General features: G+C 39.1%; 1 protein-coding gene across 2 annotated transcripts in view; it reads right to left on the reverse strand.

Annotated features, from left to right (window-relative positions):
* LOC149575691 (DNA topoisomerase, type IA, core) overlaps positions 1-20,831 on the reverse strand; it is a 273,230-nt gene that overhangs the window by 233,008 nt on the left and 19,391 nt on the right. For both annotated transcript variants that reach the window (XM_089815443.1, XM_089815444.1), the window contains exons 3-4: positions 6,333-6,987; positions 5,430-5,516 (exon numbers count right to left, since the gene is read on the reverse strand). In XM_089815443.1, coding sequence (XP_089671569.1) covers positions 5,430-5,516; positions 6,333-6,987 — 742 coding nt within the window. The remainder of the gene's footprint in view (positions 1-5,429; positions 5,517-6,332; positions 6,988-20,831) is intronic.

A 20,831-nucleotide genomic window follows, 5' to 3' on the forward strand; every position in this document is an offset into this window, starting at 1 on the left:
ACAAAAATCCGAATTATTGCAAACTGTACCAGGCAGATTTGTCTGGATTTTAGAGCCAAGCAATAAATCCAATGCATTTCCCAAAGCTCACATACAAATTTGATGTCAAACTGGAAGGTGAAGATTGTTCTCGAATCCAGCATACATTTGGAGGTGAATATAAGCAATACTCTATACACCACGTGGTGTATCTGCTGCAAATGGTGTCCCACAGGCCGCAATGAACCACATCCCAACTGGAAAGATGATATGCCACGCTGAAACCCCAATGAGAATTGATGCCTCTGTCCTTAATCACCACACACAATGCCTAAGAGATTCGGTGCCAAAGATTGCTGAGGGCTACGTCCCAGCTAATCACTAACCTGGGGTTTGCGTCCCAGAATAGAAATCGCCCATTCAGAGCAAATTCATAAACAAGTTGTCAAATATGCAAAAGATGATCATAGAATGAAGCTTCTATCTCCTTATAACCCCTCTCAATTGAAAATCAAACCCTAAGTGTCTCCAAGTGGCGTTGGGTAGTGAAAGTGTTATAATTTCTTATTTTAAAGTGGTCATGTTACTAGAGAATGACCTTTTTCCTCATAGACAGAAATTTGTTCACTAAATTGCCTTGAGACCAAAGAGAAAGATTTAGAGAATTTCGAGACCTTTCCAACGAGCTATCACACCATAAAATGTGCATCCAGATGAGGCCAAAAACCCCTTATTACTCCAAAATGGCTAATAATTTAGCCTTATTTAATTATTAAACGCTAACTTAGGAAATATTAAAATTATAACCCAAATAGCCACAAAAAGCCCAACTGACATCACAAACCATAAAATCATCCTATCACCTGTCTGCGACTGAAGTTGGAAAACAAGGATCCACTGGCAGTATCATCCCTAAAATCTAGGGATGCTCCTAAAATTTAGGAAACAAGCCCTATCCCTCTGAAACTAAACCCAAAGAGTAATCTCATGGAGACCCAACCTTCGGCAAGATCATACCTCCTAAAAAGTAGGCACTGCCTCCTAAAAACAAGGAACGTCTCCCAACTGATCAATAACCGCCAGAACACCAAGTCCCCAACTCCGAATAACCATACTGGGTCTCTATCCACCCTGTCAGCCTACAAGACCCCATAATAAGCTGACTCACATGTCTCTGCTAGACTAAGCTTGAGTGGGGACATGACAACACAATAGTTTGGAGAATATGATGAAGATCCATTCTTCTATGTCTGGGAGAGATCTGTCCAAAATAATCAAGTGGACAAACACTGTGTGCAGAGAATGTCAGATGGGAAGTAGACTAGAGAAAAATTCAAGAACAAAGAGTATTCTTCCACAAGACTCTTGGAGAAAATACATATAAATTACTATGAGCCTACAAACACGAGGACTAAATGGTGAAATATACTTTATGTTACTCATTATTCTAGAATGACATGGTTTACTTTCTTAAGGGCCTGTTTGGCTGCTGGAATTTGCAATTCTAGCAATGGTCTCATAGTCAGAATTTGTCAGATTCTGGACTTGTTATTCCAGAATTGGGTTTTGGGAATAGTATTAGACCCATTTGGTTTACGTAGAATTGAACGAGGAATGTGTTTTTTTAGTGTTTGATTCTACAAAATTAAATTTGGAATTTGAATATTATCTTTTTCTGTGTATTTCCCAAATTGTGCACCTCCGTCCCTGCTTCGCCAAATACATCATGACTCATGGTATTTCCTTACTCTGGGAAATCCGCTGTTCTGCAACATAAAGGCAGTTACACCCACAATACTGCCATTTTAAGCAGCAATTCATTGATTGTTCCTAACCACGATGCAGATCGGTCCGACTATTAGATTGATAAAATGTCACTGCAAGAAATCTCACTATTAAATTTATAAAATGTCACTGCAGGTAATTAAAAATGTGAGTATAAGAACTTGTTAGAAGTTCATTAATTCCATCGTGTTGACTCCATTAAAATCCATAATCATATTATAGATACTTCTTCCCAAGCCTCCTGTACAATACATAATGATTTTTGTTTTAAACACTATAAACACTGTCCTATAGATATTGCTTCACAAGCCTCTTCTACAATACATAATTCATTTTTGTTTTATTTAGAAACACTATAAACACTGTTTTCTTCACTTTAGTTGCCTTCTGGATCTCACACAGTCAATTTGTACCACACCACCACCATATCTACTAATCCAACAAAATCTCTGAAAATAAAGACCCACTTGATCTCCTTCTTGTGAGCCTGGACCATGCAACAACATAATTACGACCATGGTCATCCAAGCTTTTACAGCGATGAGTCGATCTAGCCTTACTAATCATTCTATTTATAATTTTGTAAATCTCTCTGTGTTGGATAATATGCAAGCATGGCATAAGGATATGGCTCAAAGCCATGATGGAGTTTTCATTGAACAAACTGGATGTTATGGTCAACAGCAGCGACATGCAGGTTTCATCTGTAACTGCAACCCCTCTTCTTATCCACGAGGGATTAATCCTGGACCCAAAAACATTATCAAAAATAAAAATGGGTGTTGGGAATTGGAATTATTCAAATTCCACCTCCTGAGGTGGAATATCAAATTCTCATTTTGGATCCAAAATGGGAATACGAAATCTAAATCCCAATTCCAGTTTAGCACGTGCAAACTACAGATTAGAAATTTAGGAATTACCAACTTCCAGTTCCAGTTCAATTCCCACAATCAAACAGGCCAATCTAAGGCTTTGGACAGATAAAAGGTATTCACAAATCTGTTTGAGAATCAAGCAGATACTAAAATCAAATGTTTCATGAAATAGCCCTTCTAGGGTATTGAATTGAGAAACTCTTGAAATGAAATAGAAAAAGAAAACCCTTACACAAAATTGAAAACAAGATTATTCCTTACAACTTTCTGAACATGATTAATGGGCCTAAAATTCTACTGGAAGTACTAAAATAGCATTAACAATTTCTTTAGACAATATCAATGAAACACAAAACGATCTAGAATACCTGCAATATTATTATTGATTTCAGAAGAGAAATCTGACATGCATGCATTGGTGAGTGGCTGTTCTGCTTCATCCATTATCATCAAACCTTTGGCTGAACCTTACAATTTAATGCATTGTTCTCTGATCTGGAATCATAGCATACTGAAAACATTTGGAAAGTTGTTGGTGATTAACCCTGGGTAGATGTCCAAGGTTGTCTGCTAGCAGGGGTTTTGTCCTGAGCTTTTGAACTGAAGGCAGCAGCAAGTGGAGCAGACATAAGAAAATAATAATAATCATAACATGTCTTTCTCAAACTCCAAATTCCCAATAAATATCGCCCAGCAACTCTAAAGCTTGTGCTCCATCAAAAGGCCTATAAATCAGGCAAGATTATAAGAAATAAATTAAGTCATCAACACCCGGCAATAAGGAGATAATATCACTTCAAGAACAATAAATCTTAGTGTACATGGCCCCAACGTGAACATGGACCCGCCACCTTATTGAAAACAAACTCCTCTGTATTCACTACAATTGTCTAAGTGCTGAAGGAGAACTACACTTGATTAGCTATTCACTGAGCTTCAGCGGAGCTAGAGAGGGGACATGACAATCCTCTCTTCCCAAGATTGTTGGTCCACAAACAATCATAAGTTTGGATGCTGCAATATCTCCTCACCTTCCCATTAAGCATAATCCATTGGTAACCCTTTCCACCTAATCAAATATTCACGTATTGTCTTATTACTTAACTTCTTTTCTCTCCAATCTGCAACAGCTTCAGGTTCCAACACCAAGTCTCCTTCCTCATCCAACGGAGGCAGCTAAGGTTACACCACTATCCGTTAACCCAAGGCCTTCTTTAAGCAGGAGACATGGAAGACATTATGTATCTTGCTTCCCGTGGGAAGTTCAAGTTCGTATGCAACCTCCCCCACCTTCCTGCCCACCTTGTATGGCCCATAGAACCTGGGCTTCAACTTCTGCCCCACTGCTCTTCAAGGATGACTGTCTGTGAGGCTGTAGACAAAAGAAACCAAGTCTCCCACTTGAAAAACCCTCTCAACTCTATGCCTATCTGCATAAAACTTCTGCTCATTCTAGGCTTGTAAGATATTATTTCTTAATGCCTTAAGAACATCTCGGTAACTCTGTATGGCTTCCTTCATACGGGGAAACCTTACTATGATCAAATGCTAAGTCAATGAATGACAACACCTTATTCCATACAAAGCTCTAAATGGTTACATTCCAATCGTCATATGGTAGGTAGTATTGAAACAATACTCAGCTAAGTACAGCCGTTTGACCCATGCACACTGCTGCCGGGAAACATAGTTGTTGAGGTATATATTAGTGCTGAGGGGAAATATTTGGCAAGGATTTACATGTTCATGTGATGCTTATATGTTTGGCTATCATTTGCTTGTCATGTCATTTTTCGTAGATTCAACAATAGGTGAATTTTATAACCATGGCCAAACTGTCACCATTTTGGGAGAGAGAAAAAGCAGCAGTAAGGAATCCTAAGCTTCTCTTAAAATTTTACACATGCAAATCCCTACACAAGTAGCCTACAATATTTTTATTACATCCTCAATTGAGAGCACACATATGGTTAAGAATTAAGGATTATAGAAAAACTTAACTGAACTTACACAAGCATCAGTATGCAAATTGTCAAGAGTTTCTTTTTGCCATATTATAATCACTTGGATGATTTATAAAGATACATATTATCCTTAACAACTAAAGTTACTCATATATATATATACAACCCCGCATAGTCAACATCATATAGTTGACTATAAGATAACAGATATGTATAACTTACTTTTTATTCTGTTTTATGTTCTGATAACTAATCTGAGTTATCTACTTTTTATTTAATATGTTTAAATTTCATAATACTTTTTTGTTCAGTCCCATTTATTTGCCTCACAGTAAATTGAATCTTTAAGAATTGTCATGGCTAAGAACTTTGTTATGCAAACACAAGTTCCTCCTTGGTTTTATACCTTACATTTTATCCTATTTTCTGTTCTTATAACTATTCCTTTTCTTAGTGTGAACAATCCTCAACTTTTGTTGCCTTGTTTCTCAAAGGTCTTCAAGTACATGGAAAATTCAGATGAAAGATGTAAGAATTTGCTCAAGAAACTAAAGGAGTTTTATACAAGTTTCTCTACCCATGATATAGCTACCATAAATTGAGTATAACATGCCCTAATCTCATAATGGAAAACCAGGCTGATGATAAAGAAATGCCAGAATAGTACATAATGTAAGATAAACATCTACAAAATATAACTGAAATTTTAAGCATGAGGATTATAATTTACACACATTCTACAGAAATGGATAAGAGAAACAAAAGGTCTTGATTTAGAGCTTGGTTACTTGTAATAAGAGAAATAAAAGTACTAACAGTGTACCCGCAGTCCATCAGTCCGCATGTATGTAATCAATCCTGAAACTTCATTGTCAGAAATCTCAACCCCTTCGTAGAGTTTCTGAGCCAACTGCAATTAAAGAAAATATTGTCACAAAGATTCATTATAGCCATTAAATGCAGCCTAAATAGTTTATTAACATGAAAAGAGAAATAAATTTGTCTATTTGACAGGAAAAGAAATTAAAACCATAAATAGAAAAGCATCTAAAGTCACCTGATAATGGATAAAGGTACATTTTGATTGATTATTACAAATAATTATGGAGATTATACACTTAATATCACTTTGAGTGACATTGATATTTTTAGATAGTGACAGCAGCAGATCATACGTTGTAATAATTTATCTAAGGCCTGGCAGCAATCAGGACAACGCATGCTTGGGGAAGGAATGATGAGATGTTTCTTATAGGGGCAGGTTCGGCATCAGTGCCTTTCATGCTGAGGTGGTTGATGGAAGAGCTAATTCATGTCAAAGGCATCAATTTTGCATAGCTGTTTGTAATATCTAGATAAAAGATCCAATTTGTTTAGCTCTCTTGAGATAAAAAGGTCTTCTACGGGAAACTGGTGAACTTCTGGTTACCAGGATCTGATGCTTTTACATCATTATTGCATTTTTGCATCTCTTGGATGCCTTGCGCATCTTATTTATGGTAAACCGAAATTTCAAGTCATTTAACATTATCAGATTTCCACAATCCATTTGTAATTAAGTTCGTTTCTGGATTCAATTGTGTGGTAAATATTGTGGCTTTCTGAGTAGGGCACTAATTTAAAATCTCCTCAAAACAACTCATATTCATATACAAGCTTGTATCATCAAGAAAACCTTTCATAAGCGAAAAGGAACGAAAATATCAAAGAAGTTAGAACCATATACATTCATTGTTTTAGTTGCACTGAATTTTAACTTGTTAGCTGCATCTCGCTGAAGAGTTGAGGTGATGTAGGGTGGAGGGGGTTTCCTTTTCTTAGTACTTCTTTCAACATCCAATACTCTGAAATTTGACGAAGAAACTTTCTGCACAATGTTCTCAGCTTCAGTTTTTTTATTAATAGAGAATTTTGCAAGCTTTTTACCATTTTGATGGGTTACTTTTGCCAGAACAGGACAATATAAACCAGAAAGTGGCAGTTCTTGAGTACAAGCCTTAGCTTCCACACTCCAATACTCCTGAGTAACAAATTTCTCAATTTCATTCTCTTGGTCACAGATAAGAGAGAGAGCTGCTGATTGGACTCGCCCAGCTGACTGGCAACCAGGGAGTTTTCTCCATAACAGTGGTGATATATTGAATCCTATCAAATAATCAAGTGCAGAACGTGCATGGCGCGCATGTACAAGACTCATGTCAATGTCTCTTGGTGATTCCATAGCATTTCTAATGGCAGACTCTGTTACTTCGTGAAAAACAACTCTCTGAATAAGCACATTTTTCTTCAGGGCACCTTGCTGCTCCAACACCTCAGCAATATGCCAGGCAATTGCCTCCCCTTCTCGATCAGGATCTGAAGCAAGGACAAGCCTTTTTACTCTGGAAAACAAATGATAATTGTTAATATTATTTCCTGATATTAATCCGACTAGACAATAAAGGTTAGCTCAGAAACTTAAAGAACAGATAATAAAACAGAAGTACAGGTGATTATTGTAAATAAGCAAAGAGAAAGCATGGCAAGAAATAAAGGCGTATCACAAAGTTCCCACTTATAAAGGGAACTTCTGAAAACCAACACAGTACAAATCCATTTCTAAGGTGCAAAATGTGCATTAAAAAATACAGATTAAGCGTATCAACAATAATGAATATAGTAACATTATAGTGGGAAGGTGGGAATATAATATAATTAGTGGCCCAAAAGCATAATGCACCAATTGATAAGAAATGAGAAATTAAGCACACATATAAGTCAAATCTTAAATGTGACAAGTAATGCTACATCATATTTGTCAAACATCTAGAAGAGTTGCTCTATATGCTTTAACGCTACTTGAGGACTCCTTCAGGGGTTCCATACGCAATTAGCATAGATCACTTGCCTGAAGACATTCTTAAGACAAGAAATGGCTATGAGATTCATCAGAATAACACCCACACAACAGATGTTTCCAAGACCCTTCCAACACCATTATTGAACCCACTTTTCTAAGAAAGTAGGAAACTCAAAGCATCAATCAAGATAACATTGTTTATGCCCGTGTTCTTATTTTACAAAGATCATATAACATGGCAAATCAACCAATCTGTATCAAGTGAAAATAATGCACTAGGAATGTATTTTACAAACTAAGCTATATCACTTACCATTCGATCTGCTATCTTATGCCAGCTACAATCTTGTATTTTCACATACCATACTAAAAATGAGAGATATATTAATGTCCACAGATGACCACTGTGTGTTACTATTCCAGTAACTATAGGAAGAGGATAATTAAAAGGAACTCCAATGATTAAAAAAAGATGCTCCGAGCAAAATGTACAAACCAAAAAAAATTATTCTGCCTCCATCACAATAATAAACATTGAAACAAATCATATAAAAGAAATTGAGAGTCACCAGATGAAGTTATATTTCGCTTTTTACTACTACGCATTTGTTGTCGAATCATGTTTGTAGAGTTTTTTTTACTATTGGAGAATTTATCAAATCCACCAGATTTTGTGATTGATCCTGTCAATGGGATTGTTCCATTATTTTAATCCATTTTTTTCTTATAAAGGTAGATACTCTATAAGATCAAATCTCAAGTTATTGTTAAATGAGGGGGAAATTGATCATGGAAGGGAATATCCTTGCACTTATTGATGTGGCATTCTTTATTTTATTTCAACTATTTTTCCACTTCTCATTTACATTATTGCTCAATAAGTAAGAACATTGGATTCTTATTGTGGAGACACAAGTTCAAATCCCAAAAAGTGACATCTAATGGTGGATTTCCATGTGTTCACTCTGGGATTTCCATTGTAGACATCTAATATATACATCTAAGCTAGAATTTAGTGTTGATATCTAGAATAGCTTGAATAGTGTGATCACCGCCTCTAACTGTGATCGGCCAACCAAAAGTAGTTGCTATCTCTTATTGGTGGTTGCCACTGGCCCATGCTAGACTCTCAATGTTATCTAGTATTGGTGTCAGTATTTATGTTGAAAATTTGACATAGAGGAAAGCAAGTTCCTTATTGTGGCCTCTATTAGAATGATATCTCCTAAGATTATTTCTATTTTAATGATAACTCCTAGATATTGTAATATCTTATATAAGAGATTATTTCTATTAATTCTATGTTTCTTTTCAAAAATATATCATTTGTAATCTCTACAAGAAAATTTGTTCTTACTAAATAGATTATCCTATTATTTACCAATTACCTCTTGTAATATGGTATCATGACAAGGTTAACATTTTTCATATGAAATTATCTATTTAAAAAAAAAAAATGAAATTTAACTTCGAAGTTCTTTTTGCAACCTGTCCACAAACTGAAATTTTTTTGCAAACTCAAGCAGCCCAACCTTTGCCTTTTACCACCACAGCTCGTCTCTATGCAACCTGCAAGTTGTTTCTTCTACAACTACTGGTTCATTTTTCCCAAACAATTTGTCATTCTTCAAGCAAGAATGAAAAACACGACCTCTTATTTGCTTCACAACGGCTCGGTGTTTAGCATCCATCAAAGGTTTTCTTTTGTTGTTGGCTCGTTGCTCTAGGGTCAAAATATGTCTTTAGCACTTGTTTTCTTCAAACCTATGAAGAAAATATCTTTTTTTTTTGGTAGCGTCTTTGCTGTTTATCCGCAAAACAATGGCCATTACTGCATACGACAACCATGCATTGGCTCAACTATGTCCAAAACGACCACTTCTTGGTGACTTTTTACCATTATTGTGGTATCCTCCTGTTCTCACATGATCTCCTTCAAGATATTTGGATTCTCTATGGTATCCTACTATTTTTGAGGATTTTTTTGCAGATAGCAAGGGTTTTTTTCCAGGAAGTCTTAGTTTTATGCTGGATTCAAAATCTGATTTTAGATTCTTGCTGAGTTTTTCAAAACCTCAATTGGGTTGCCTCTTTTTGGGTGTCTCATTTTTGTGCCTTAACTTTCATGTCAATCGTAATTTTATTTCATTCACTGATTCTTAGGTTTTTCAAGACCTCAACTTGGTTGTCTATAGAATTTTTGGGGGGTCTTGGCTCTCGCATCTCAATTTACATGCCTCGAATTTTGTGTCAGCATTCTTCCATTGAAACATGTGCATGTATCTGCCTCTATAATCTAGACATTCAAATTTGCATATTCAACCATCTAGTCTTCTTGTTTTCCATACCTTGTAAAGCAAGCAATGGCATCTTTGAACAACATTTTGATGGAAAGCAAACAAGAATTCAATTGGGAAAACTATAATACATGAAAACGACATATAATGAGACTTTTTTAGTACAAGTGTTTTGACAAAATTGTGTTGGGCACGACCACGATTAAACATCCCCAGGAAGCAGGCAAAGAGAAGAATAAAATTGATGAGCAGAATCAAGAAGCTATCGTGCTCATCAAACTTTTTGTCACTAATGATCAGCTCCCACAAGTTCCTTTTGGTAAAACAACTTCAGAAATTTGTAGCCATCTGAAAGCTTGGATGAAACCTCAGACAAAAGCCATTCGTTCTTTCTAAAGAAAGTGCTCTTCTTGATCATGATCGATGATCAAGTATCCCTACACGAGCATCTCAAAAAATCAAGGACATTCATTATCAGTTGGAAGCCACTAGACATAAAGTGGAAGAAGAAGACATGGTGGTGATCACCATGAGGAGTCTCCCATCTTCCAATAAGAACTTTGTTGAAACTCTCAACAATGCTTCCACTCATTCTAATATTTTGTTTTTTGATCTTTTTATAATGCTTGTACAACAAAATCCCCAAAAACAGCAATTTGGGAATGTTACCAACTCATCTTCTACCACTCAAGCCTTCCAAGCTAAATCCACAAGCAACTATCGATTCTCTTAGCCTTTGCAACAAACTCCTTCTGCTCAGACATCAAAAGGCATGAAGACGAAATATATTCAGTGCAACTATTGTCACAAGTTTGGCCATATGAAGTTGGAGTCTTGAGAACGCTAGGCTTCTTGAGCCAAGTAATCTAGTTCACAACCTCAAGTGCATGTTGTGGAACACACTGAGCCTGATGATCTGCCTTTTACACCTTCATGGCTAAAGCCCTGTCATTCATGTAAAATCCTCTCCCTGGTATATTGATTCAAGTGCCTCCCGCGACTTCACTAATGTTGAAAGTGGTTCACAAATTTATAGCCATTCTCGTATTCAGTTATTTTTTAAGAGAAGAGTACATCATTGGCGACAAAAGAAATATCTAGATTAAGTCTAGAGGAAGGAAAATTATTTTCCTTGATGTATACTATGTTCCAGGCATGGAACTCAACTTCTCTCTATCAGTCAAATTCTGAGACATTCTCCTTGGCTTGATGTGACCTTCAATTTACATCAATGCAATATCATTGATCAGTACACTCAGTCCACACTTGTCATTGGTGTTGAACATCACAATATTTTCAGATTTGTTCACTCTAGGGAATCTCAAGAGCTTGCTATAGAAGCCCATTGCTCCTCTATTAGTACACTTTGCCATCAATGACATATGCACTTGAATGTGCACCATCTTTCTCAGCTTGTTTGAGAAGATCTTGTCATTGGATTGCCTACAATTCAGACCCAAAACCTTTTAGAGCTTACAAAGCATGTTAGGATAGAAAGCAACATCACACTCCTTTGTTAGATGGCGACTCCTGGACTACTTCTAAGGTATTACAATTGATAAATATTGATGCTTGTGGACCTATTGGCTACTCTCTTTGTTATTGGATTCAAGTAATTTTTACTTTTTGTCGATGATTTCAAATTTAAAATGTGGGTGTATTTCCTTCATCAAAAACCAGAGGTGTTTGTTGTATTTCAAAAGTTCAAAACATTTGTAGAAAAAGAGTCCAGACAACATATTATTGCTCTTAGAACTGACAATGTGGGAGAGATTTCTTCCTCTACCTTCTCTCATTTTTGCGGTCCTTGAACAAAACAATATCGTTGAGCATCAAAACCACATGATCACCAAGATGGCCCGATCAATGCTTGAACACAAGCAAGTTCTAAAGAAATTTTGGGCTGAAGCTATCCATGATATCATCTATCTTCTCAATCACTCTCCTATAGTGGTTGTCAAGAACTAGATTCCAATAGAGGCTTGGCCAGGTTATAATCCAAAAATACTCATCTCAAAGTTTTTGGCTCCATTGCATTTGTCTGAATCCCTAATACTAAATACACCAAGTTAGATGCCAAGAACCAAACACTCGTGCTAATTAGCCACTGTGGTAATCACAAAACCTAACACCTTGTTGGCATCAAAACTAATCATCTCATCTTCAATTGTAATGTGGTCTTTGATGAAGAAAAAGGGTCATTTCAGCTTTGTCCTCTAATTACGAATTTAAAGAATCAATGTCTCCAAGCTCAAAACTTCAATATCCATCTTGCATGAGAAGACTTCAATTGTTCATGTTCCTGCCTCTCCACCAATTTTGCCTCCAACAGGCTCACCAAAACACAAAGAGACACACCACCTGATTTTGCTCAAGATTCCTCTAATCTTTTATTCGATGGTGATGATGATGATCCCATTGCACCTCCTACTTTTGATGTCATTGCTTCTACTCTTTGTTCTAACTAGTGGGCTAAGAGGATTGTTGATCTTCGTGATGATGAACTCATCAGGGGTAAAATTGCTCTCAAGAAGAGAAAACCTTTTGACCCTATAAATTTTGCTCTCGTGCCCAATATTCACAGTGTGTGTGAACCTCAAACATACACGAGGCAAAAGGGATACCTGAGTGGGAAGAAGCTATGCGGACTGAGCATCTTAGCTTGTTGAAAAAGAACACTTGTGTTCTCTCAAATCTTTCCTTAAAAAGAAACCCATCAGTTGTAAATGGTTTTACAAAATCAAACAAAGCTAATTCTAAGAATCTGCCTTAGGGCAGAATTCACCCAAGACCAAGGAACTCAAAACACAAGCACAAATTAGACCAGAGTATGATCAGAATAACTGTATAGTATTCAATACAATGTACACTAAGAGTGCCTGAATATAAAAGCCTCTGAGATGCATCTAGAATGCCTCGAAATCAACATCATGATAAGTCATACAACCAGGCATATGTCCACCAGATATGGGTTATCCTCCATTAAGCACGGAAGTAAGTGCGATGATGAGAAGATAAGCCTACAACGGTGTGAAATGCAAACCAGTGTTGTAGACAACATGTGCTAAATTAGGAGTGCGAATAACTGTGTTGTCTACATGACAACTCAATGAATGATGCAAACTCCAGTGTTGTAGACACCATGTGCATAATTAGAGTTGCGTACTTCTGTGTTGTCAACATGACAACTCAAAAAAGTGCGCAAACTCCTAAGTGTCTCATTAAAATTAATAAAATAATGCAAAATAATAAAATAATGCACTAACCTAAGTAAACTTAAGTAAAGTGTAAATAGTAAATACCTATTTACACGAACACTCCCCCCTTCAATGCAACTTAGGGGAATGCACTTAAGCTCACTAATGCATAATGGGTCCCAGCTACAAGGCCATGTTAGGTACCCATGTACAAAAGCAATGCTATAGAATGATGCAATGCAATCTCTCATAAAGCGGAGAAAGAGGGAAAACCTCATGGGAAAAACCCTCCTCCAAAAAGTGAGATGAGTACAATAAAGAAGATGAGAAAAGAAGACCTCAAATGAGGAAAAAATCCCTCCCAAAAGAAGAAGAAGAGAGAAGTCAAGGGACTCCTCGTTCTGCAACATCCCGCACCCCCAAGAGATCTTGCAAATGAATGTACTTGACCTCGGTGAAGGGTTTAGTGAAGATATCAGCAACCTACTCTACTATAGGATAATACTGTAGTGCAATGATTTGCGCATGTATAAGCTCTCTGATATAGTGCATATGAACCTCAATGTGCTTTGTCCTCTGATGCTAAACGGGATGCTTAGAGATTTCAATGGCACTCTGATTGTCACAATGAATAATTGTAGTCATAGGTAGATCAAATCCAAACTCCTCCAGGATGTGTTGTAACCAAAGAGCCTCTGTAGCTGCATTGACAACTCCTCAATACTCAGCCTCTATGGGAGAAAGAGCAACATTATTTTGCTTCTTACTTTGCCAACAAATAGGGCCAAAACCAAGGTGAAATATGTACCCTGAAGTGGACTTACGAGAATCTAAGTCTCCTGCATAGTCTGAGTTTGTGTATCCAACCAGCTGAAGTCTTGTACCTACTTCATAATGTATCCCATGTGTATGTGTACCCTCAATGTAGTGCAAAATGCTTTTGGCAGCCTTCCAATGAAGCTCATGAGGTTCTTGCATAAAGAGTGAAACCATACCAATTGCAATATCAGGGCGTGTGCGTGTGTCAAGTAGATAAGGCTCCCAACTAACTATCTATATAATGTAGCATCAACAAGTGGAGCGGTGCACTTAGTCTCTAGCTTGACACCTGATAAAAAAGGAGTAGGAGCAGGCTTATAGTCGCTCATGTGAAACGGAGAAAGCAAGTCAAAAGCATACTTGGGTTGTGAAAGTGATATCCCTGTTGAAGACTGTGTGATCTCAATGCCAAGGAAGTAATGTAGCAAACCCAAGTCTGTCATGGCAAATCTGTCCTGTAGAGAGGCCTTGACACTGGCAATGATGGATGAAGTGCTCCCTGTAATGATCAAGTCATCTACATAAAGCACTAGGATCAAGTGAGAGTCATCCTTCTGAAGAATGTAGACATTCAAATCAAAGTGACCTCTGGTGAAACCTACTGAGAGGAGGAAGGAATCCACTTTGGCATACCAAGCCCGAGGAGCCTGCTTAAGACCATAAATAGACTTCTTCAATCTACAAACCATAGTAGAATCCTATACGAACCCCTGTGGTTGCTCCATATAAATTTTCTCATGAAGATCACCATTCAAAAAAGCGCTCTTAACATCCATCTGGTGTACAACCCATCCATGAGCTACAGCAATTGCTAGTGTCAGGCAAATGGAGTTCATCTTAGCAACTAGTGCAAAAGTCCCTGTATAGTCAATACCTAGAACTCATGAGAAACTTTTGGCAACTAGTCTAGCCTTATGTTTATCAACACTTCCATCCCTTGCAAATTTCGTTTGATAGATCCACTTACATCGAACCACCTTACTTCCCTTAGGAAGGGGCACTAAGTGCCAAGTGTTGGTTTTCATCAAGGAGTTATATTCTTCCTCCATAACCTTGTCCCATTCTAGAATCCCGATGCTTCCTTAAAAGACTGTGGATCTGAAGCAATGGCTATACATGCATGTGGAAATGACTTGTGTTATGACCTAGTCCTCCGAGTGTCTAAAGGATTCCCCACCAATGAACCTGCTGCATCAAGAGTTTGTTGTGCCCAACGAGGTTTAGTGGAAGAAGAAGGAATGTCCTCAACTGTTTGTTGACCCTGCGAAGGTGGTGTCCTGTGAGTCAAAGTTGGAGGAATCTCATCTTCCGAGTCATTGTCATTACTATGATCACTGTCCACAAAGGAGGAAGAAGGAGGAGTTGAAGAAGCCAGGCTTGGACATGTTTCTTCAAAGTGAACACTCCTCTCATAAAAGATTTCATGCTGTTAGGAACCTGTGTGTTCCTTCTGTTTATTTTGTTAGAGTAGTGTTGTTGGACGCATATGCTTTGTAAGTCGTCCCGTGAGTATATTTTATTATCCCACATGCATAGGTAGTATTACTTTTCTAGATCGTACTCAGTATATAAGAATAGGTTGAGGCCCTTGATGGGCACGGACGAATTTATTGTATTGAGCTTGCTCAAAGGAGGTTACCCCCTCGAAGTGGCCTGCGATCAGTAGATTCATTCTGAGTTCTGCTATCACTTTGTATTCTGTTATTTCGAGCATTCTCACGATATTGCTATAAGGAGGTTCATCACATCTGGTATCAGAGCACTCTCTTGGGCTCGCTGGGTGGAAATTACATCAAATTTTTTTTCTGTCGTGGCCTTCAGGTTCCTCTCACTTCTAATATCTCTTGTTATTGCAATAACTCTTTTCAGTTGTTCTGTCTGTGAGTGAATTTTTCTAAGTCGACTGTTCAAAAAAAAAAAAGAGTAAAAATTTTTCTGTTTTTTAGTCGTAGCTTCCTTGTTTGCTTTCTGTTTCTGCTCATACTTCCGCAGAACGTCTGCAATATCATTTCGCATACTTCCTTCCTTGGCGACCCAACCCCAAATTTTACATATCAAAGCCCTAAATCCCTCATTTATCTAATTTTAGGGTTTGCCCTATCTTTTTCACCTCTCATCCAATCGCCACCAAACTGAGCCACAAGATTCAATTCCTCATTTTGCTCCCTTATCCCTCTTGGACTGTTCGCCTCATTTCGCCTCCCTACCCTTGAAACCCTCATTTTTCTGTTTCCCTTGTCCCCAGATAGTCTCCCACCACCCGTCGAACACCCATTTCCTATCTGAGTTTTACCCAAATCCAAGTTTGCCGTAACTAAAAAAGTTTTTGTTTCTCATCTTCTACCCATTCCATAAAAAATAAAAAATAAAAAATAAAAAATAAAAAAAGCCTTGCTTTATGGTTGTTACGCGTACAGGAGCAAAAATCATGGAAGAAGAAATGGCATCCCTCAAAACCAAACTTCAAGATCTGGATGACAAAATTCTGGGTCTTAACTTTCAGCAGTCAGCCATGAGCCGAAACCATTCAGGAGATACTGGGTCCTCTTCTGGCAATTTCCGTGGACCAAAGCTTGATTTTCCACGCTTCGATGGTTCTGATCCGACTGGATGGATCTATAGGGCAGAGCAGTATTTCAGCTTGCATAATACTTTGGATAACCACAAAGTCCCCCTTGCATCTTTTCATTTGGAACATGAAGCTCTTCAATGGTTCCGTTGGTACATCAAGGCTAATGTAGGCCCAACGTGGAGAGAATTGTGCACCCTCATTTTGGAGCGCTTTGGCCCTAGTTCCTTTGATGATTTCACAGGAGCACTCACTAAACTGCGTCAAACAGGCACTGTAAGAGAATACCAGACAGAGTTTGAAAAATTAGCTAATCACACAGAGGGCTTGTCTGATGAATTCTTCCGTAGTTGTTTTGTCAGTGGTCTGAAGGATGCACATCGCTCAGAAGTCAAAATGTTTTGACCTACTACAATGATGGAAGCCCTTGGGTTGGCTAAGTTAGCGGAAGACAAGATTAGTGCTCTACAACGCTCCAGATCTAATTTTGTTCCATTCAGAAATACAGGTTCTCACAACCCTCCAGTCATACCAGCTCCCAGAACTACTCCGATCAAGCACTTGTCTGAAACAGAGATGCGAGTCAGGCGAGACAAAGGGCTTTGTTATAATTGTGATGAGAAATGGTCTCGGGGCCATAGATGTGTTCAGCAAAAGCTCTATCTCTTGGATGTGGATTCTCCACCGGAACTGGAAGAATATGTAGATGCTCAGGAAACAGTGGATGATGAGGTTGAGCCTCACCAGCCTGAACCTCCTTCACCAGAAGCTCCACCAGAGATATCTGTCCATGCTTTGGCAGGAGTCACTACTCCACAAACCATGCGGGTCCAGGGTTTCTTCAAGAAGATCCCTCTTACTATACTCACTGATTCTGGTAGCACTCATAACTTCATTGATCCACGAATAGCCAAACAGGCTGATTGCTTTATCCATCCCTGCTCTAGCTTTGAAGTCATGATTGCCAATGGGGGCACTTTACCTTGTAAAGGGAAATGTCGCAATGTGCGTCTCTCTATTGGAGATTATAACATGCGCTCTGACATGTTTGCCTTACCCTTAGGTGGCTGTGATGTGGTTTTGGGTGCCCAATGGTTACGCACTCTTGGCCCCATTCTCTGGGATTTTGCTGAACTTTGGATGCAGTTTTCAGCCGAGGGGCACCAACACACTTTGAAAGGCTTACAACCAGGGTCTCTCAGCATCATCAGTTCACACCGTATGGAAAAACTTCTTAAGAAGAATTCACATGGTGTCATCGCTCAGCTCCATTCCATTCAGATGCAGCCATCAGCAGTCTCTAGCACTCCTGCCGATCTCCAACACATTTTGGACAAGTATTCTGGTGTATTTGCTGAACCTGTGGGATTACCTCCTTCTCGTCCAGAGGACCACCGTATTCAGCTCCTTCCTGGCAGTGTTCCGCCCAACATCAGGCCCTACCGCTACCCATTTCATCAGAAGACCGAAATCGAGATACTTGTCCGTGACTTACTGAAGCAAGGTATTATTCGCCCTAGTACCAGTTCCTTTTCTTCTCCAGTTCTGCTTGTTCGCAAAAAAGATGGGTCATGGCGACTCTGCATTGATTTCCGAGCACTTAATCATCTCACTATAAAGGACAAGTTTCCCATTCCAGTTGTTGATGAACTTCTTGATGAACTTCATGGGGCTCATTTTTTCTCCAAGTTAGATCTTCGTTCTGGGTATCATCAAATTCGGGTTCATGAGAAGGATATACCTAAAACTGCCTTCCGCACACATGATGGTCACTATGAATTTTTAGTCATGCCCTTTGGCCTCACGAATGCTCCTTCAACATTTCAGGCAGTGATGAATAACATATTTCGACCATACCTCCGGAAATTCATTCTGGTCTTCTTTGATGATATCCTCATATATAGCAAAACTTGGGCTGAGCATCTCCATCATCTGGAGCTTGTCTTGCAACTTCTCTCTGATCATCAACTCTGTGCAAAACTATCTAAATGTGTGTTTGGCCAGGAGGAAGTGGAGTATCTCGGGCATATTGTTGCACACCATGGAGTGCGGGTGGATCCTACAAAAATAGATGCCATGAAAACTTGGCCGCATCCTAGAACTCTCAAGAGCCTTCGGGGTTTTTTGGGGTTGACTGGCTACTACCGCAAGTTTGTCAAAGATTACGGGAAAATTGCAGCACCATTGACAGCTCTGTTAAAAAAGGATGCCTTCTCCTGGACCCCTGTTGCTGAGATTGCATTTGAACAACTGAAACAGGCTATGTGCAGTACACCTGTTCTCGCGATGCCAGATTTTTCCAAACCCTTCACTATTGAGAGTGATGCTTGCGGCAATGGATTGGGTGTTGTTCTCCTGCAAGATGACCATCCTATTGCGTTCACTAGCAAAGCCCTCTCTGGTAAGAATCTAGCCCTCTCTACTTATGAAAAAGAAATGATGGCTATTTTGCATGCTGTATAGAAGTGGCGGCCATACCTCTTAGGGAGTCATTTTTGCATCAGAACCGATCACCAAAGTCTGAAATACTTCCTGGAACAACGGGTATCCTCTCCTACACAACAGAAATGGGTCAGCAAACTCATGGGGTATGATTATGAGATCACCTACAAGAAGGGTAAGGAGAATATTGTGGCAGATGCTCTTTCTCGCACATTTGATAATCAAGCTTCCCTTTCCACTATTTCTATGCCCATTCCCAATTGGTTAGCGTCTGTTCAGCAGGGCTATGACAGTGACTCTTCTTTATCTCAAATCATTCACCAGCTAGCCAATAATCCTTCTGCTATACCACATTACTCTTGGGATGGTGCTTCTCTTCGATACAAGGGTCGGCTAGTGCTTCCTCAGAACCCAGCTCTACATCAGGCTATTTTTTATGAACTCCATGCTTCTCCTTCAGCAGGGCACTCAGGCTTCCTCAAAACTTATGAGCGAGCAAGGAGAAACTTCTTTTGGAAAGGGATGAAACAGACGATTCAACAGATGGTGGCTGAATGTGATACTTGCCAACGCCACAAGGGTGAAACGACCCTCCTTCCTGGCTTGCTCGAACCATTGCCCATCCCTACACGGATTTGGACTGATATTTCTATGGATTTCATTGAAGGGCTTCCTAAATCCGGTGGCAAGACAGTGATCTTGGTTGTGGTTGATCGTCTCTCGAAATATAGTCATTTTTGTGCCCTCAGCCACCCCTATACTGCCTCCTCTGTTGCACAAATCTTCATGGACCAGATATTTCGTCTTCATGGACTCCCTTCTTCCATTGTCTCTGATCGTGATGCAACTTTTACCAGTCATTTTTGGACTGAACTGTTTCAGAAAACTGGCACCACACTGAAGATGAGTTCGGGCTATCACCCACAAACTGATGGTCAAACTGAAATTGTCAATAAATGCTTGGAAACTTATCTTCGTTGCTTCACTTCCGAACAGCAACATCAGTGGGCCAAGTGGCTCCCTTTAGCTGAATGGTGGTACAATACCTCTTACCACACTGCCTCTAAAATGACTCCATATGAAGCAGTCTATGGTCAGGCACCTCCAGTGCTCCTTCCCTACACTCCCAACAGCTCACCAGTCCAGGCAGTTGACATAGTTCTCCGCAGCAGGGATCAGATTCTTCGTACCTTACAGGATAATCTTCACATGGCCCGTAATCGGATGAAACAGCAAGCAGATCAACACCGTTCTGAGCGCTCATTTCAAGTTGGGGATATGGTTTTTCTTCGTCTACAGCCATACAAACAATCCTCCCTAAAGCTGAAAGGGCGTCATAAGCTGGCCCCAAAATTTTATGGGCCTTATAAGGTTCTGCAGAAGATTGGTTCAGTTGCTTATAAACTGGAACTTCCTCCTTCTTCCCGCATTCATCCAGTCTTTCATGTTTCTTGTCTAAAGAAAGTTCTGGGTACCACTGTCAGAGCACAAACTACTCTCCCTGAAATGGATACGGAAGGATCCATTATCCTGGAGCCGGTGGCAATCATTGACCAGCGCACTCGCCAGCTTCGCTCTCGCTCCATCTCTGAGGTCTTGATTCAGTGGCATGGCATGCAACCAGAGGATGCTACCTGGGAACCCCTTCTTCAGATTCAACAACAATTTCCACACCTTAAGCTTTGAGGACAAAGCTTTTTTCTAAGGGAGAGGGGATGTTAGGAACCTGTGTGTTCCTTCTGTTTATTTTGTTAGAGTAGTGTTGTTGGACGCATATGCTTTGTAAGTCGTCCCGTGAGTATATTTTATTATCCCACATGCATAGGTAGTATTACTTTTCTAGATCGTACTCAGTATATAAGAATAGGTTGAGGCCCTTGATGGGCACGGACGAATTTATTGTATTGAGCTTGCTCAAAGGAGGTTACCCCCTCGAAGTGGCCTGCGATCAGTAGATTCATTCTGAGTTCTGCTATCACTTTGTATTCTGTTATTTCGAGCATTCTCACGATATTGCTATAAGGAGGTTCATCACACATGCGTCTCTAGATCCATTAGTTTG

This window comes from Cupressus sempervirens, chromosome 2 (genome assembly GCF_028749045.1).
Source record: "Cupressus sempervirens isolate cs-2001-9-10 chromosome 2, ASM2874904v1, whole genome shotgun sequence".
Classification (NCBI taxonomy): domain Eukaryota; kingdom Viridiplantae; phylum Streptophyta; class Pinopsida; order Cupressales; family Cupressaceae; genus Cupressus; species Cupressus sempervirens.